Raw genomic sequence first — 16,678 nt, 5'->3', positions numbered from 1 at the left:
TTATTTATATGTATATATATTTTGTTGTATATATATATATTTATTTATGTTGAGTATGTTTCGTTCCTGACAAAGAAAAAGACATAAATTTTATTTAGTGAGTAAATTTCTTGTGACGTCAGAAGGTCAAAGTTGAAACTGGCCGTTATGAAACCAGCCGGGTGACAGCACAGTAACAAAGGTGCTGAAGCTTTTGCAACACTGTTGGATAGCTTCAGCACTAGCGACGAGTCTTGGAGCACAGAGATGTTAATTTCGTCGTTGCGGACAACAATTTTTTGTGGGTGCAGAAGTGCTGGAAAGGGCTTTCAGTACAGCACCGTGAGTATGACTTGTGTTAGCCGCTAATTTTAGCCAATAGCTTAAGTAAGCGTCATTGGGAAGGTCACACGCTGCCAGTAATATACACAATATGTCACATTACACATCTGTCAGCTGCTCTTTGTTCAGCTTTGTTTTTAATATGTGTTTGAATTAGTTAGGACAGGTAACATTAGGTGTTTAGGTGTACTCAAGAGTAGTCACGTCCAACAGCTAACTTACATCACCCATGTCTAGGCAATGCAAACTCTTAGATTAGCATTTGAGCTGAAAAAATAAATTCAGAATGGAAGAACTAATATCATAGACCCTTTAAGAAGGTTTTTGATTTATCAGTAACTAAATTTTCAGAAAAGATAGTGATATCAAATTCAGCAATACCGTAAGCCTTTGTTTATAAGCTTGAAGTAAAGTAGGTTAATTAGCTCTTACATATCTAAAACTATAGAATCACCTTACATGTGTTGTGCTTTCGTAATTTGTTAACATGCTGCTTATATGCGAGTATATGTGTGTGGTGCACTATATTGGAGGACAGCTAGACACTGGTGAGGTGTGGGGTAGCAGTGACAGATGGGTTCAAGGTGGGGGTGTCACTGCATCCAAAGCCACAGTGAAGAAGAAAGTGCAGGCAGTCGTGGGTGTGGGTGGAGACCAATGCCAGGGGTGATTTGTGACAGATAAGATAAACCTTTATTAGTCCCACATGTGGGAAATTTGTTGGGTCACGGCAGAAAGTGGACAGTGCAAAGTTACAAGCAGCAAAAATTAAGAAAATCAGTGGAATAGGATAAAAGGAATAACATGCAATATAAAATAGAATAAAATACTATGTTTCGTCAGATAAATTACACTTAGTGGTACTGCACGTGTGTGTGTGTGTGTGTGTGTGTGTGTGTGTGTGTGTGTGTGTGTGTGTGTGTGTGTGTCTGCATATGTGTGGTCATCCACAGAGTCTTTGTTGTGGAGTCTGACAGCAGATAACAGGAACAGCTCAGGTTGAGCGGACAAAATTAAAGAATAAAGGTTGAGATGGGTTGGACATGTGCAGAGAAGGGATAGTCGATGTACTGGATGAAGGGTGCTGAGTGTAAATGACATTTAAAATGACTTTTTTTTATTTTTATAATAAGGTAAAGTTGAAGCTTTAATGCTTGTGTTGTCCATCATCATTTCAAGCCACTTCTCCCTTTTATTTACATTAGCGTTCACCGCTTCGAAAATGGCTCTTGAAGAGAGGTCACAGCACCGTCACAGTGGAGGGAGGAACGTCCACTTCAGCAGCAGCAGCTTCTGTCCCCAATGCAGCCTCAAATCGCATAGTGGGTCGATGGTTACTTGGCTGCAGTGGACTGGTGGTTGGGGCTATTGTCTTGGGTGGTGTCACAAGGTACGCACGTTTTAAAATTAGTATGTCTGTATGTACTACTTACTCACTGAAGTACTGTTAACAGGCATTTACTACATTGCTGTATTTTTATGTATTTTTTTTTTTATTAGACTGACAGAATCTGGGCTTTCCATGGTTGATTGGCATCTGGTGAGAGAGATGAAACCACCACAGTCAGAAGGAGAGTGGGAAGCTGAGTTTTCAAAGTACCAGCAGTTTCCAGAATTCAAAATGTAAGGTCTCATTTTTCAGAATCACAGTACATAAAGGCCTGATAAATTTAATTAAATGTGTCTCTGTGTTATGTATTGGTCTGGCCTCTAATGCGGCAATTAGTTAATTTGGTATTATTATGTGTTTTGTTTGTTTAGATTGAACCATAACATGACTTTGCCAGAGTTTAAGTTTATCTTCTACATGGAATGGGGACATCGTATGTGGGGCAGGCTGGTTGGCTTGGCATACATCCTCCCTACTATTTACTTCTGGAAAAAAGGATACTTCACTCGCTCCATGAAGGGAAAAGTGCTGGGTCTTTGTGGATTTGTCTTCTTCCAGGTAAGACACAGCTGTGGAAATGAGAAGATCACTGGAAATAATCATTACCTCATGCCTGATTTAGACTTCTGCAGTGAATCTTTGTTGAGCCTACATCATAACCTGCAGAAGTAGCCATTAGTAAACTTATTTGTCCCTCAATGCTTTCTACCTCTTTGTGCATTCTCTCACTTATATTCTGGTAGTTGCAGCTTCTTTTCACACTGACATTGCTGACATTTCTGAGTCCTTATATTTTATGCTATAATTATCATTCCGTATATTGAGACGTTAGTCTGTCACTGACAAGTTTAAAAACTCCAGCGTAAAAGTAGCCGGAATTGTACAGAAGGAATCAGCTGTACTGAACAGGCTGCGTTGTTAGTTTCAGATGTGTTTTGGATTTACGTCATAGCTAATTCTCAGTCACTTATAGCATTGTTTTTTTTTTTTTTTTTTCTTTAAATAGGTTGATTGTACTAATATTTAATTATTGTCACCATCGGGTTTATTATAAATGTAAAGTAAGGAATGTGTATACATGTGTTTGTTTTGTCAGGGCCTTCTGGGGTGGTACATGGTGAAAAGCGGGTTGGAGGAGAAGCCCGAGTCTCATGACATCCCTCGTGTCAGCCAGTATCGTCTGAGCGCCCATCTTGGTTCTGCCTTATTGCTCTACTGTGCCAGTATGTGGACAGGGCTTACTCTGCTGCTGCCAGCTCACAGGGTACAGAGGGACTCTTGCCTACAGAAAAAACACAAATGATAAATTTTGGAGAAATGTAAAGTGAAACAGTCTTTTTTTTTTTTTAACTTGAATAATGGCACCTTTTTCACAGATAGCAGAAACCAAAAAACTCATGCAGCTCAGGAGGTTTGCCAAGGGTACTGGTGGACTCGTCTTCCTCACTGCTCTTTCAGGTAATACTGGATCTTAAGAGAATTCAGTGTCACAAATGGGGTCGCAGAATCTGTCTACCGAAGTGCTGCTTTCAGTCTCAAGCCACTTTGGGGAAACAAAGTGAACTACCTGTAACTACAGCAAAATTGCACAGAAATTTCTCAAAAAGCAGGATGTTAATAGTGAAGACGACCATCATAGAAGCATAGGTGTTCTTTAAAGTGGCACTTGTTCTGACAGAACATAGGAAGCTCTTGGTAAATGGCAATGATGCTAGAGGAGCAGTTAGAATTTGACATGTGCAAATGGTTTTCAGTCCCGGAAGAGTAGGAGTCCACAATACATCTTCAAAGTGTTCTGCTTATTTGCGTCTGCAAAAAGCACAATGTGTTACATAAAATTCTTCAACTGTAAATTCACAACAAGACTGACTAATGAATACTAGAGTGACAGTCACTCAGAGTCATTCATGGCAACTCACAGCTGACTCCATTAGAGTAACCCTAAGTGTATATAGTGTCACATTTCCTCTCTTAACAGGCGCATACTACGCCAGTCACCTCACAGTCTGTATGAAGCTTCGCACTTTGACTCTGAAACTTATGGTTTGAGGAAAGACATTTGGCCTGCTACCCCATGTAATGTTTTTGGGCTACAATTTGAGTACTGTATCTTGGCTTTTGGTAAATGTTGAAACAAAAAGCTTATTCATCTGGTTTGATTTTAATCGAAAGGTCTTTTGTAAAGTTGGCTCTTAGAGGGCAAATGGGTTGAGCGGCTGTGTAGAAAAGTAAAGTTAATGTAATTAAAGGCAATACAAATGTGGTTTAATCTCTATTCATGGAGATGTATTTGAATCATTTATGCATGTACCTTTACACAGGTGCCTTTGTCGCTGGTTTGGATGCTGGGCTTGTTTATAACTCCTTCCCTAAGATGGCAGATAGATGGATTCCTGATGATCTGCTGGCCTTCTCTCCGACCCTCAAGAATTTCTTCGAAAATCCCACCACTGTGCAATTTGATCATAGAATTTTGGTATGCTATTATAGCTAAAAAATGTTGGCATTTCATTGTTTTTATTCTAATTAAACATAATATTTCCAAGTTTTATAACTCTTTTAGATTGATGTGTAATGAAATGTTAATATGTACCCCTCAAGATGTCTTTTTCTTTTCTCAGGGGATTACTTCTCTGACTGCAATTACAGGCCTGTATCTGTTCTCAAGGAGAATGATGCTTCCCAAGAGGGCTAAGATTGCCATCAGCCTCCTGGCAGCAATGGCCTATACACAGGTAGGCTAGAAGACACTGTAATTGCTATACAAATAGGTCCATTACCCTTCAGTATAAACAAATTGTGCTTTTGTGCTTTTCAGGTTGCACTAGGTATCGCCACGCTGTTACTTTATGTCCCCACTCCGCTGGCTGCAACTCACCAGTCTGGCTCAGTGGCTCTTCTCTCGCTGGCTATTTGGGTTCTGGCAGAGCTTCGCAGAATGCCCAAGTAAATTTCTGCTGTTTTACAGAGAAAACCTATCCCTGGTCGCTGCAGGTCAAAGTTTTAAGAGGCAGTAGTGAACTCGAAAAACATGAAACTGTGTTCTTTATTTAATGATGGACTTTTCTGTATATGCTGAAGCATCTGTTCAGTGGGGTATGTCAGCCCCCACTTAAAAAGCTCAAACAATTTCACCCCTGCACATTGCAATCTTTTTTTCCCCCAATCACGAGTAATAGAAATCACAATACAAGTTAAACTTTATTTAAATAAAGATAATATTCCTAAAGTGGGAAAAAAAGAAATCACATTCATTAAATTCAGTTTTACTTGAGATTTTTTTTCCACCGGTCATCCATGTCCCACTTGCTGTGCTCATGATACTTTACACAGGAGAGTCCTTAAAAAAAAATATGCATCAAGGCCGTCATCAGAAATACACTCAAATGATTGCGAAAGCTTTTGCTGTCAGAGAAACCCAACTTGTGAAGTGTTTTGCTGTGCCAGGAATTTCATTAGAACATACGAAACAAAACAAAATTTTCAGCTTTAATAACCTGGCAGTTGAAGGCTGTGTACATGGTTTGGAGTCAGCTGGTTCTTCAGAAATGTAGACTGAATTACTGTATTTGTTGATGCTCACACTTTTAAAAAATGTTCTGGATGACATTTTGGTTATGAAATTGTCACATGGTCGGGTGAATCTGCATAGATACTACTGCCTGTTAGTGGAAGGAGACCTGGCTCCTGGGATGGTTTATGTAATTATGTATATTTAAGCTGTAAATGTTTCCTGTTGACATTATGATGAATCATAATTTGAATATTATTATGGACATTGCCTATTTCCCTTTTTTTGGACTCACAGATGTGGAAAAAGGGGGAATTTATGATGACTCTCCCAAAGCACTGAAAGTGTACCAGAATGAATAAAAGCAGGTCCTCACTTAAGCTGATATACACTGTTTTTTCCTGCTGTGACAGGTCAAAATGTCAAATGTTATTGCTACAGGTACTTTGTACTTTATCTCACTGAAAGGACGTATTTTAATAAAGACAATTTATGTATAGTCTGATAAATTCACACGCCAGTCCATTTTGCATAGTAACTGTGTTTTTTGTTTTTTTATTATCTCTGTACAAAATATACACATTTTGAATATGCTATGCAACCAGTTTAGGCTAGCTAGACAGTCAGTACCACGGGTTAGTAGGTTTTCATTGTTCTAGACACAGTACATGCGGGTATAGACAGGTTTTCCTTGTGTTTGGGGAAAATAACGTAACTGTGGGCAGGAACAATCAGAGCCAAACCATTCTTCCAGAACGTATAAATGTAAAAACTGCAGAACATAAAAAAAATAAGAAATTGCAGGGCCGGAAGTGCATATTTTAACCAGGGCCGTTATAGTGTGCTCTGAGAGGAAGGAGACGTTGGGTGAGTGGAGAACATTATTGCTATTTCATGTTTGTTTCAGCTTTTAAGACACTTGGCTGATTTAATTACGGCCCGAGTGCCTCACATCATCTCACATTTGTGTTGCTTAGTTCTAGTGTGAAAAGAAGCAAATAAGTGGTTGCAAATTGCTCTAAAATAATTAATCTGAGCCTAATGGATGGGTTCACAACCTAAAATTGCACTTGACAGCGTGCAGATAAACTACATGTAGTCTACCTCTTATCTCTGATTGCCCCTTATCCAGCTTGATACCCAGTAACTCCCTCTGTCTTCACCCACAGGTGGGCTAAATGTCTTGCCTTAAGTGGCTTTATGTACCTTTTTAATTGATATCTTTTCTTTGGTGTTACAGAGAGGGAGAATAAGAAATGGAGTGAACAATGGGGGCACAGAAAAAAGAAAACTGCTATCAAACTTTGTCTTCCCCTGCTACACACAATCACTTTATGCCTCCTTGAAATGGAAATAGATTTAATGCAAAAAGGGTGTGGGGACTTTTGTGTTTTTTCAAGTGGTAGAACCTGTGACAACCACATGACATTTCAGATTACAATAAGTTCACAAATACAATCTGCAATCTAATAATCTTCTCTTTGAATGTATATTCATAGACTAGTACGATTGTGGTATGTCATTCCCATGTCGAGAGAAGCTGCTAGGGTCAAAACGGCTCATTAAATTATAGTGCAATCCCCACATTGTACAGCCTAATATCACACCACTGGGAATGCTAGAAAATGTACAACAGTCAATAGACAACTACTGTTAGGATTGTAATAGTTTGGAAGGCCGGGAATTACTCTACCGAAATCTTGTGAATGAAGGTGGGTGTTGTGTCACAAGAGTCTTACATTTGTAAGACAGATGACATCTCCTGTTACACATGCACGCACACATACGCAAAGGGTGAGGCACCTGTGAATGACTAGGACAGCAGACAGACGAGCAGACTTTGGAGTATCTCTGTAAATACATAAGTAGATATTAGTGACATCATCATGCGATATTTAAATCAGTCCCTTGTGGAAAAAACGAGTTTGAAGCTCCCTCCGTAAGACGGAATCGCTCGGATCACCAGTTTGTTGGTTGCTCCCTCAGGAAGTGTCTTTTTCTCTCTTGTCCACCAGGTGGCTGTAGATTCATTTCTATTTGTATGGCCAGCAAATGAGCCATGAGTCTTAACGGCTCCAGGAAGGTGTTACCCACATCCGCAGAGGCAAGATCAGGTTCACAATGCCATCTCTCAGCCATTACGGAGGAAAGGGGAAAAGTGATCTGAGATCAGGGTTTTGGGAGAGCATCCTTCTTCTGAGTTCAACCATTAAAAGGCTGTGATAGTCCCTCCGTCAGCAAGAGCAATAAAAGTTCAAATAAAACAGGCAGGGGCTGGTTGGGTGTTAGGTGTGCAGGTGGCTGTGAGCCCACTGCTTGCTTGCTTTCTCTGTGTCTCTGGGATAAAACATAAGGTTCTGCATGATGAGGATGGGCGCTGGGTACTCTCCTTTGTTGCTTGGAGGAAGCCACTGGGGGGTCCAGTTAGAGGGAGGGGGCCCTCTCTGTGTCCTCAGGACTCAGCTCTCAACAGAGACACGAGCACAAGCTTGCAAGTCGGGAGACAGCCACACACACGCAACACACATGGAATCAGACTCTTTCTCTCTCTCTTCAATCCCGTATTCCTCTTACACACCCACACACACGTACCCCTCTCTGGTGCCAGTGTCCTCACTGGTCCAGATGTTTAGATGACATTGTCAAACAGCTGCATGGACTGCATGATGTTCTCATCCTACAAAGAGGTAAGAGATGTGCATGGGTTTATGTGCAATTTGTGGCTTTATGGAGAGTTATGTGCAGAAAATAGTTCTTGGTCAGGTGCAGTGATTTCCTAGAAAGAGCAAGACTAGATGTCTCCCCTGACTTTCTTTATGCTACAATTAGCTCTCTCTCCAGTTGTAGTTACATGATTAGCGTGGTGGGATTCTAAAGGAGTGCATTTCTAAAAATGTTTTCAATACTCCTTCAGGATTTGGAATGCTCTACCTTTTTGCAAGACTCAATGAATTCATCTATGGTGACCACCCCATCTTTATTCCGGTCCATTTTCTGAAATGAAAATACAACAACCAGACATTTATTTGGCTAACAGCATCATTGTTTTCCCCAAAACAATATTGGTGCCATCAATATTTTTCTGCTTTTAAACAATCATTAAACGAGGGGGAAAGAAAACATGGTTTTGTTTGACCTGGAAGAAGCTCTCCACATGTTCTCTTGGGGCATCGTCCTGCATGGTGGGGTACGTGTATTTCCCCATCATGTCATAAATGGACTTCATGATGTCCAGCATCTCCTGTAAAGTGTATCGAGAAACAGAGAAAACAGTATTGAGAATTTCCCATAAAAAATTATTTTTTTTTATTGTGTGATGGAAAATGTCATTGATAAATATTCTGCCAGAAATCTCTACATACTTGCAAAATATTGATAATGAGTAATCATCAGCAAGTAATTCAAAGGGACCAAGAAATCAACAAATCCAACACAATCACATGTGTGTTACCTCTTTGGTGATGCAGCCATCCTTGTTCAAGTCATAGAGGTTGAATGCCCAGTTTAACCGGTCATTAATGGTCCCTCTCAGGATGATAGACAGGCCAAATACAAAGTCCTGCAACAAAAGCGGGAACGATTTCCTGCATTGTGTTATCTTTACTTAAATGTTGACACAGTAAATAAAGTCAAACCTTTATCACAGCCTAATCTGGGTGTACAAATACATATTTGTGTGCAAACACAAGTGATGACAAATTTCAGAAGAGCACACATCTTCCTTTATTCCTCAAAAGAAGCTGAAATGTAAGAATAGAATAGAGCTTACCTCGAAACTAACCGAGCCGTTTTTGTTCGTGTCGAAGGCTTCAAACAGGAAATGTGCATACATACTTGAATCTGCAAAGGTAGAGACTTACTGTAACCCGTGTGCCCTCAAAACATGTCTTTGAACAGCTGCGATTAGCAGCAGTCTAAATATAGAGTAGATATAAAAATAATTTCAAATACAACTGGAGGTGAGTGGTTAACATTTCATCAACCTAAATATTGTGAAATGAAAAATCACTTTGCCTCTCTGCAGTGCATATACCTCAGTCAAGCCGAGTAGACTTAGAGTAAGATAATTATATTTGCTTCACTGTCATGACAAAAAGCTAAATTAACATTAACAACTGTTGTTTTAATTTCATTTTGAAATAAATGAAACTACTGGCACTGTTGGACTTCTTCGTGCTTATTGCTGGGAGAACTCACCTCCCTGAGGGAAGAACTGGGAGTAAATGTTCTTAAAGTTCTCCTCATTTACCACACCACTTGGGCACTCCTGGGAAAAAAAATAAAGAAAATACATTTAAAAAAATGTAAACTCATTAATTCCCATCTTGCACAGGATATGCACACATTCAACTAGAACCCCTGTTTTCTCACTGTCTTCTGTAACCAGACCTACATTTTTGAAGCCCCTGTAGAGGACTTGGAGCTCCTTTTTGGTAAACTTAGTTTGCTCCTGCAGCTTGTCCATGCTTTCAGGGCGATGGCACACAGTGGATAACTCAAAGTCATCTTCCACGCTGTCTGTGAGGGACAGATAAGTTTTAGTTAGCATCTACACCACATTAACCCCCAGTGTAGCCATGACCTGGCCAAGATATCTAGCTGAAGTTATCAAACAGATCTTGAGCTTATCATAAAGTTTAAATCTTTATGATATCTTGTGATATTTTAATAAATTAAACATAAACAAACACTATTTTCCATACATAGCTGTGAGATTACGCTAGAAATTTCCACACATCTTTGCAGCATCTTAAGTATTATCTGAAAAGCTGAAGCACACTACAGACAACGAGTGGCCTGTGAGGAAGTGGAAGAAGAGGTTTATCATTCGTAAAAATGGAAGAGACATTTAAAAAGTTCAAAGTAAAGACACTGCCAGATATTTCTTATTTCATTTGCATTCTAGCTGGAACCTATTAGCTTGCACCTGACTTTGACCTCTGTACTGTAAACATGGTATTTCTGGTATATTACATACCAACACACACACATTCCAGTACCCAAATATATGGCACACGCCACAAATCACAAAAAGAAAAACAGCTCTGACCCACAATCCACAACACCAGATAGTTGTAGAGTTTTTGGAGTCTGTAAGGGTGTATGTAGATTTATGTGTAGCCTGAATGTTTTGATGTGACTTTATCCACACGAGCGTCTGCGCCAGTCTTCTCAACTGACTAAAGAGGCAAGTAGGAGAAAGCAGAGATGTATAGAGTGAAAGAGCACTTGCTTTGACTGATTGAGGGGGTAGTCGAAGGCTTGCAGCACGGCAGCAGTTTGAGGAATCGCTGCTTTATGGTTTTTTTGCTTTGGCTGGTGGAAGGGTTACCTGAAATCACCAACCATAGCACAAGAGTTAGATACACATACTGTGATATACACACACACACATGCCTATAAAGTCATGCAACGGACAGATTCAACAACAGACGGATTCATGCTGCTGACTTGGCTTAGCAAAGGGAGACCACCAACTTCAAGCTGTAGATAGTACCACCTGCTCTCAGCTCACCCCAATAAACACACAGTTTACCTCATAAGACTGATTTGTATCACGGTGCCATATCCAGTACACTGACTTTAGAAATATTAGTGCCGAGTATACCAATTCAAAACATAAACCAGCATTGTACTCACGTTCAGGTTAAACAACCACTTAATGGTAAATGGCCTGTATTTGTATAGCGCTTTACTTGGTCCTAAGGACCCCAAAGCGCTTTACACTATACACAGTCATCCACCCATTCACACACACATTCACACACTGGTGGTAATTGAAAGCAGTGTTGGGAAGGTTACTTTTAAAATGTATTCCATTACAGAATACAGAATACATGCCCCAAAATGTATTCTGTAACCTATTCCGTTACGTTACTCAATGACAGTAACGTATTCTGAATACTTTGGATTACTTGATTACTTAATATATTGTGGCGAGTTCAGACAAGGAGGAGACGGAGGTATCGTTTGGTCTTGCTTCCCGTGAGCTAGCCAGGGAGCACAGCCGTTTATTACATTTGCAGAAGAACACACTGCCACCAGCTAACTGCTCAGCGCGGCAACCACAACACACATAGGGCGCCCTCTGACCCCGGAAGGACACACCGTCGCAGCGAGAGGGCGTCACCCGTCACCATGGCAACATACACAAAACATAACTGTACAAGCAGAACCCCGAACAGCCCTGACCCGCTACAATATTATCATGCTTTTTACAACAACGTGAATGTACTATTGCTGTGTGATTTATTACTATTACTGAAGGTCCGCGACTCCGAACTGTAGTAAAGGGACCTCTGACTAATGCTGGGCTCACACTGTGCGATTTTTGGCCCATTTTGAGCCGATTTTTGAGTCGTGCGATCGTTTTGGCGATCGGCCCGATTTTGGCCTTCATCGTGCGTCGTGCATCGTGTAGTATACGTGAGGTAACGAGAAGCGATTGACACCTCACGACCAGCTCCCGATCATCAATCTCTTGGTCGTGAGGGTGTCACCGCAGTTTGCCACACTGCGCACGCGCAAACACAAATGTCAGCGAAAAAGACGGCGTAGCACGGCAGTGCAGCGTGTGATCTGGACACAAGCGATGGAGGCACAACCTGTAGAACCATCCGAGCCCTTTCGATGTGGCCTCACAAAATTATCACGACCACAACAACCGTGAAAATAGTTGGATCGACACTGCTGCTCAATCACAGCTGCCTGACCAATGTTTTTCATTAGCAATTTAGCAAAGTTGATGGTGGTGGTGTGTCTGTGTGAGTGAAAGACGGAGAGGGAGAGCGAGCGACAGAATTTCTGTTATAACCTTCATTTTTATGGACGCAGTGTGAGCACTCAGGTCGCATCAGAGCATCGGGCCGTATAGTGTGAGACCCTGCATCGTGACCTATGAACTTCTAACCCCTGCGAGTCAATCGTACAGTTTGAGCAGGAGCTGAATCGCGCGACTGAAAAAATCGCACAGTGTAAGCCCAGCATAATACGGCGGGGTCCCTGTCGGCTGGTAGCCGAAAAATAGCTCTACTTTGTTGTGTGGGTCAACTTTTCTTGCGACAGACAGAGAGAGGCGTTGAAAGGCTGCTCCAACGGAACTTGTTGTTTTCGGAGGAAAACACGAACACAGTGTACAGTCGAGTCTTAATAGCTTACTTACAACTGGGCTCGTCAGGCACTCTTCTTGGCTGCAGTGGTTATTATTATATTTACATGCTTCCAGCTCCCGTTTTTGCTCGATGACTGCTCGTACCTTTCCACTCCCCTTTTTCTCCCTCCTAGCGCTCACAGACACATAACGTGTATGGCAGTCCATTCTCCCAGCAGCACGGACTACACTGAACATGATGCTACATTCTTTAGAGCTATGCTTGTAGCATTCTGCCTGTTAGCTTAGCACAACAACAACGAAAAGGCGCTCTCTCACCCAGGAAACACACAGTCGCAGAGAGAGAGAGCGTCGCCCTGTAACCATGGCAACCGTAACGCTGCCGCCTGGAACAAAAGAACGTAGCTGTCAAACAAAACCCAAACAGTCCTGACCCGCGACAAAATGAAACAGGAAAGTACCCCAGTGTATTCCATTTATTTCAACAAAGTAACTGTATTCTGAATACCACCTTTTTAAACGGTAACTGTAACGGAATACAGTTACTCATATTTTGTATTCTAAATACGTAACGGCGGTACATGTATTCCGTTACTCCCCAACACTGATTGAAAGCAATTTGCAAGAAGGGTGAACAGAAAAACAAACCCAGCCAGAGCCCATAACATCTACCAGAGATTGTTTTGTGTGTCACGAAATGGATATTAGTAGACGTAAAACACATTGGCACAGATAAACCTGGGTACTTACTGCAAAGAAGTCCACATATCCCTTTAAGGAGGACCCCAGCAGTCTGAGGGATGAAGTAGGACATGATGGACTGAAAACCAACACAACCACAGCACCCCCACTGATTTATCTCGCCTTTGTTATGTCTCACCCTGTTATCTCTCTGCTCTGTGGAGCGTCAGGGGCTCTTGCCCTCCTGACAACATGTGGCTCTGGCATCATTTGCAACCAGAACAAGCAGAGCACGCTCTCCAAGCATACCAGATTCTTCTATCGAGCAGTCTCACAGAGGCTCAGCCATAGGCACAAGGGTCTGCTTGTGGGCAAGTGTGGTTTTTTTTTGTTGCAAACAGGTTCATCAGCTGACAACAATGCAGACATAACTATCAAATGCTTAACAACCAATGAAATGTGCAAAAATAAGTCAGAAAATGTCCAGTGTAACCCACAAAAGATTAATCATGGAGTAAGTGGAGCCATAAAATGAATGAATAAATTAATGACCTTTATGATATTTTAATATCTTAACTTCCAGAAACCTTCAGAACAGCTATTAAATGGACCTTGAGATGAGTGTTTCATTACCTACTTGTAATTTCTTCATAGAGTATTGTTAGTCTAATTAACATATGAGCGTATCGCTCAGTATAGTTCATCATATTCAACATAAATAGCAACTATAGGTGTCAAAGAAGTGACAACAGTGTGCAATACATCAATTTGAAAGAGAGTAAAGAAGCATACCAACAATGTATGGACACTAGTTACACCTAAATTGTTTTTAGTGCTCCAAAACCAGACATTTTTTGTACCGGTAATTATAACACTGCAATCAACATATTAGTACAGCAAAAATGCTAAATCATAACATTTCTATGATTGGAAACTCTCTTGGGTAGCATTCCAGATTACAGTTTGAACTTATCAGCATGTGTTATACTGATATGAAGGCCAAAACAGAGACAAAAACAAACAGAAATGAACAAAAAAAATTGCTGTGATATCTACTGCCTGTGCTCCACATGGAACACTGAGTTTTAAATACTTGTGAGACCCATAAAAAGCCAAATCTGCTGGAGACTGTCAGTGATTAGATGTGCTTGTTTAGAGACACATTTTCCTGGCTCCCTTTTAAAGCCCTCGCTCCATCTTTGTTATTTTGTCTGTATTTTTGTCCTTTTCTGGCGTTAACATTTCTTGTTCTGATGTCTCAGTAAACGTGCTTTAGATGTCATGGATACGATTCTCCTGAAATAGAGATATTTGATCTCAGAGGCAGTAACCTTAATATGCACACATATCTATCTATCTATCTATCTATCTATCTATCTATCTATCTATCTATCTATTATCCTCCATACTAACAGAGTCCTATGTCAAAAACAAGTAGGTTACTCTACTCCTTGAGCTACTGAAGTGACACGTGATCAATTTGTTCTCTAGTCTTTGAAGTTAAAATTGTTTTTTGAGTGGCACTGACAATGAGACCAGAACTTCTTTCATTCTGGCCTGAGTAGGCAGAAAAGTAAAAAAAAACACTGTTCCTTATTGTGCAGCATCACAATGCTCTTACCCAGCATGCCCTGTAGTGATGCAATTAGAGCGCGATAGTTTCCCTCAGGGCACACTGACAGACCATCACAACACTTCAGTAAATAAGAGAACAGCTCTATTTTTAGTAAAATGGTGGCAGCACATTTTTGGCAATATTTAGTAACTTTTGAAGGAACTTCCTAAACTTGAGAAATCTGAGGATTTTCTCAAGGAATGCAGAAAATCACGTGTAAGCCCTGAACCACAGGGAAGACAGCAAGCATTACAGATACACTGTACTGCTTAGTGTATCTGCAAGCCCAACACTGGGACTTTTAGTTATGATCTCTAGGAGTGAAGCCACGCAGAGCTACATTTTAAAAGTGGTTCAGTTAGTTCCCCAAGCACCTTTAGTTTCAAATGAGTCCGGGGACCTTTACCTTTACTTTCCACTTCTCCTTCCTCTTTTTCTTCTAAACTGCAATCAAGCTAGTTAGTAAGGTTGGAGGCAAAAAAAAAAAACCCAAAAACAAAAGAGAGAGAGAGAATGATGCTCAAAATCAGTGCAGCAGAGGAATTTCCCAAAATGCCTCCACTGTTACAGCCTTGCTGTCTGGTAAAAGCTTGACTGTTCCAAACAGCACGGTCCCAGTCTGCCATGCAGCCTTAAAAATGTGTGGCCTCAGGGTGCGCTGGTGGCACTGTGGTTAAGACACATTTCACATAGCTGCAACCTGCTGGTTTAATTCCTTTATTGCATATAATAGCCCTCTGTCTCCCTCCCCCATTCTGTATCTGCTTCACTACTGTACACCATCTAAAAATGTTAAAATGCCCTAACCTGCTCGCCCACAAGAGAAAAAAAAAGGAAAAGGAAATCAGCACTCTTTAAGCCGAGGCGTAGACACGCCTGAAGACACCACAAGGGTGGCCTTTCTCAGACTTTCTAAAACTCTCCAGAGAACACTGTAAAGCTCTTCATGATGAACAAACTGAGTTTTTCTTTAAATCAAAACAATGAGAATATTTTAAAATGCAGGTCCTCGTCGCATTAATAAATGTCACGTATAGCCTGTGGCTGATTATAATGAACGAGGTACTGAATGGGCTGCAGTTTTAATACTTTTGAACTTATGTGTGACATAGAGAGACACAGATACACCAAGCATACACCAAGCCTCATAAAAAAGATCTCTCTCTCTCACACACGCACATAGACACACACACACTACACAGGGCTGTAAATGGGTGTGACAGACTGAACAGCTAGGCAGTGAAAGAATTAGGCTAAAACTACTTCATGTTAACCTCAAACACAGAAACCCACCATGAATACATATGCAGACGCCTGCCTCTCCAGGTAAGTGTTCTCTTCCAGCTGTCCCCTGACTATATTTATCAATTTAACCCTTTCCGTGCCTCTTTTTTTCTTTTGAATAATTTCTCTTACCTGTCATAGAAATGTCGATGAGCCCCAGAAAGTGCATCAGTTTGAGGGAACTGCAGACCACCAGGAGGATACCCACAGTCTGCAGCCCCTCCACCTCCCACTTGTCTTGGAAGAACAGATGCATCCTTCCCCCTTCCTCTCCCTCTTTTCCTATCACCAAAAATCTTTCTCTTGCCTAGGGGCAACCGTGCCCCCCTCCCTCAGTTTCCAGCCCAGAATGCAATGTCTTTTTCTTCAGCCTCTCAGTCTCCAGCTATATCCCGGCGTTCAGCCATCCTAACTCCGCACAGCTCCCCACCCGCTGTCTTCACTGAAGGTAGATTGTTATTCTCCTCGTTTCTTCTTCGAGAGTGGTAAGTGCGTGGCAGCAGGAATTTCGACTTGCTACTCCACCCCCACCTCCTCTGAGGCTGTCAAAGGTGGTTTAAGTTCCAGGTGAACTTCGGACAATGCACTGTGTATGTCCTGGCAGGTTGGTGGCAATTGTTTTCTGACTCTCTCTGGTTTTCTTGCTGCTGACTCAAACTCTCTGTTCTTTCTGCCTGTCCTCCCTCTCTTTCTTGCCTTACCTCCGTCACTCTCCTACTGCTGTGTCCCTCCCCATGTTTAATTGGGTCAGTGATGGAAGTGAAG

The 16,678-nt window shown here is 41.3% G+C and overlaps 2 protein-coding genes across 11 annotated transcripts in view; one reads left to right on the top strand and one right to left on the bottom strand.

The window, feature by feature from the left end:
* Positions 1–144: 144 nt before the first annotated feature.
* cox15 (cytochrome c oxidase assembly homolog 15 (yeast)) lies at positions 145–5,679 on the top strand. Its single transcript, XM_080868301.1, has 9 exons — positions 145–321; positions 1,527–1,711; positions 1,822–1,944; positions 2,083–2,269; positions 2,808–2,975; positions 3,088–3,169; positions 4,033–4,187; positions 4,333–4,446; positions 4,530–5,679. Exons 1-9 carry the CDS (start codon positions 247–249, stop codon positions 4,659–4,661), a joined length of 1,221 nt encoding a protein of 406 aa, XP_080724427.1. The 5' UTR covers positions 145–246; the 3' UTR covers positions 4,662–5,679.
* A 199-nt stretch (positions 5,680–5,878) lies between these two features.
* Positions 5,879–16,678, bottom strand: part of LOC308387920 (A-type potassium channel modulatory protein KCNIP2-like) — a 130,042-nt gene continuing 119,242 nt past the window's right edge. For 2 of the 10 annotated variants that reach the window (XM_080868312.1, XM_080868310.1), the window contains exons 2-8: positions 9,616–9,740; positions 9,420–9,489; positions 8,992–9,062; positions 8,674–8,781; positions 8,359–8,463; positions 8,154–8,216; positions 5,879–7,899 (exon numbers count right to left, since the gene is read on the bottom strand). In XM_080868312.1, the coding sequence (XP_080724438.1) occupies positions 7,852–7,899; positions 8,154–8,216; positions 8,359–8,463; positions 8,674–8,781; positions 8,992–9,062; positions 9,420–9,489; positions 9,616–9,740 (590 nt within the window). In that variant the 3' untranslated portion in view covers positions 5,879–7,851. The other 8 variants (XM_080868305.1, XM_080868308.1, XM_080868311.1 and 5 more) reach the window with 8 other exon arrangements.

Source organism: Rhamphochromis sp. 'chilingali' (assembly GCF_963969265.1).
Source record: "Rhamphochromis sp. 'chilingali' genome assembly, chromosome: 20".
NCBI classification, from domain to species: Eukaryota; Metazoa; Chordata; class Actinopteri; order Cichliformes; family Cichlidae; genus Rhamphochromis; species Rhamphochromis sp. 'chilingali'.
This window is presented reverse-complemented; position numbering and strand designations above follow the sequence as displayed.

Bases quoted from the DNA above. Each gene is read 5' to 3' on its own strand.
- cox15 (XM_080868301.1), top strand. From the start codon at position 247: ATGTTAATTTCGTCGTTGCGGACAACAATTTTTTGTGGGTGCAGAAGT. The intron at 2,976-3,087 runs GTACAGAGGGAC...CCTTTTTCACAG, and splicing joins TGCTGCTGCCAGCTCACAGG to ATAGCAGAAACCAAAAAACT. The intron at 3,170-4,032 runs GTAATACTGGAT...ACCTTTACACAG, and splicing joins CTTCCTCACTGCTCTTTCAG to GTGCCTTTGTCGCTGGTTTG.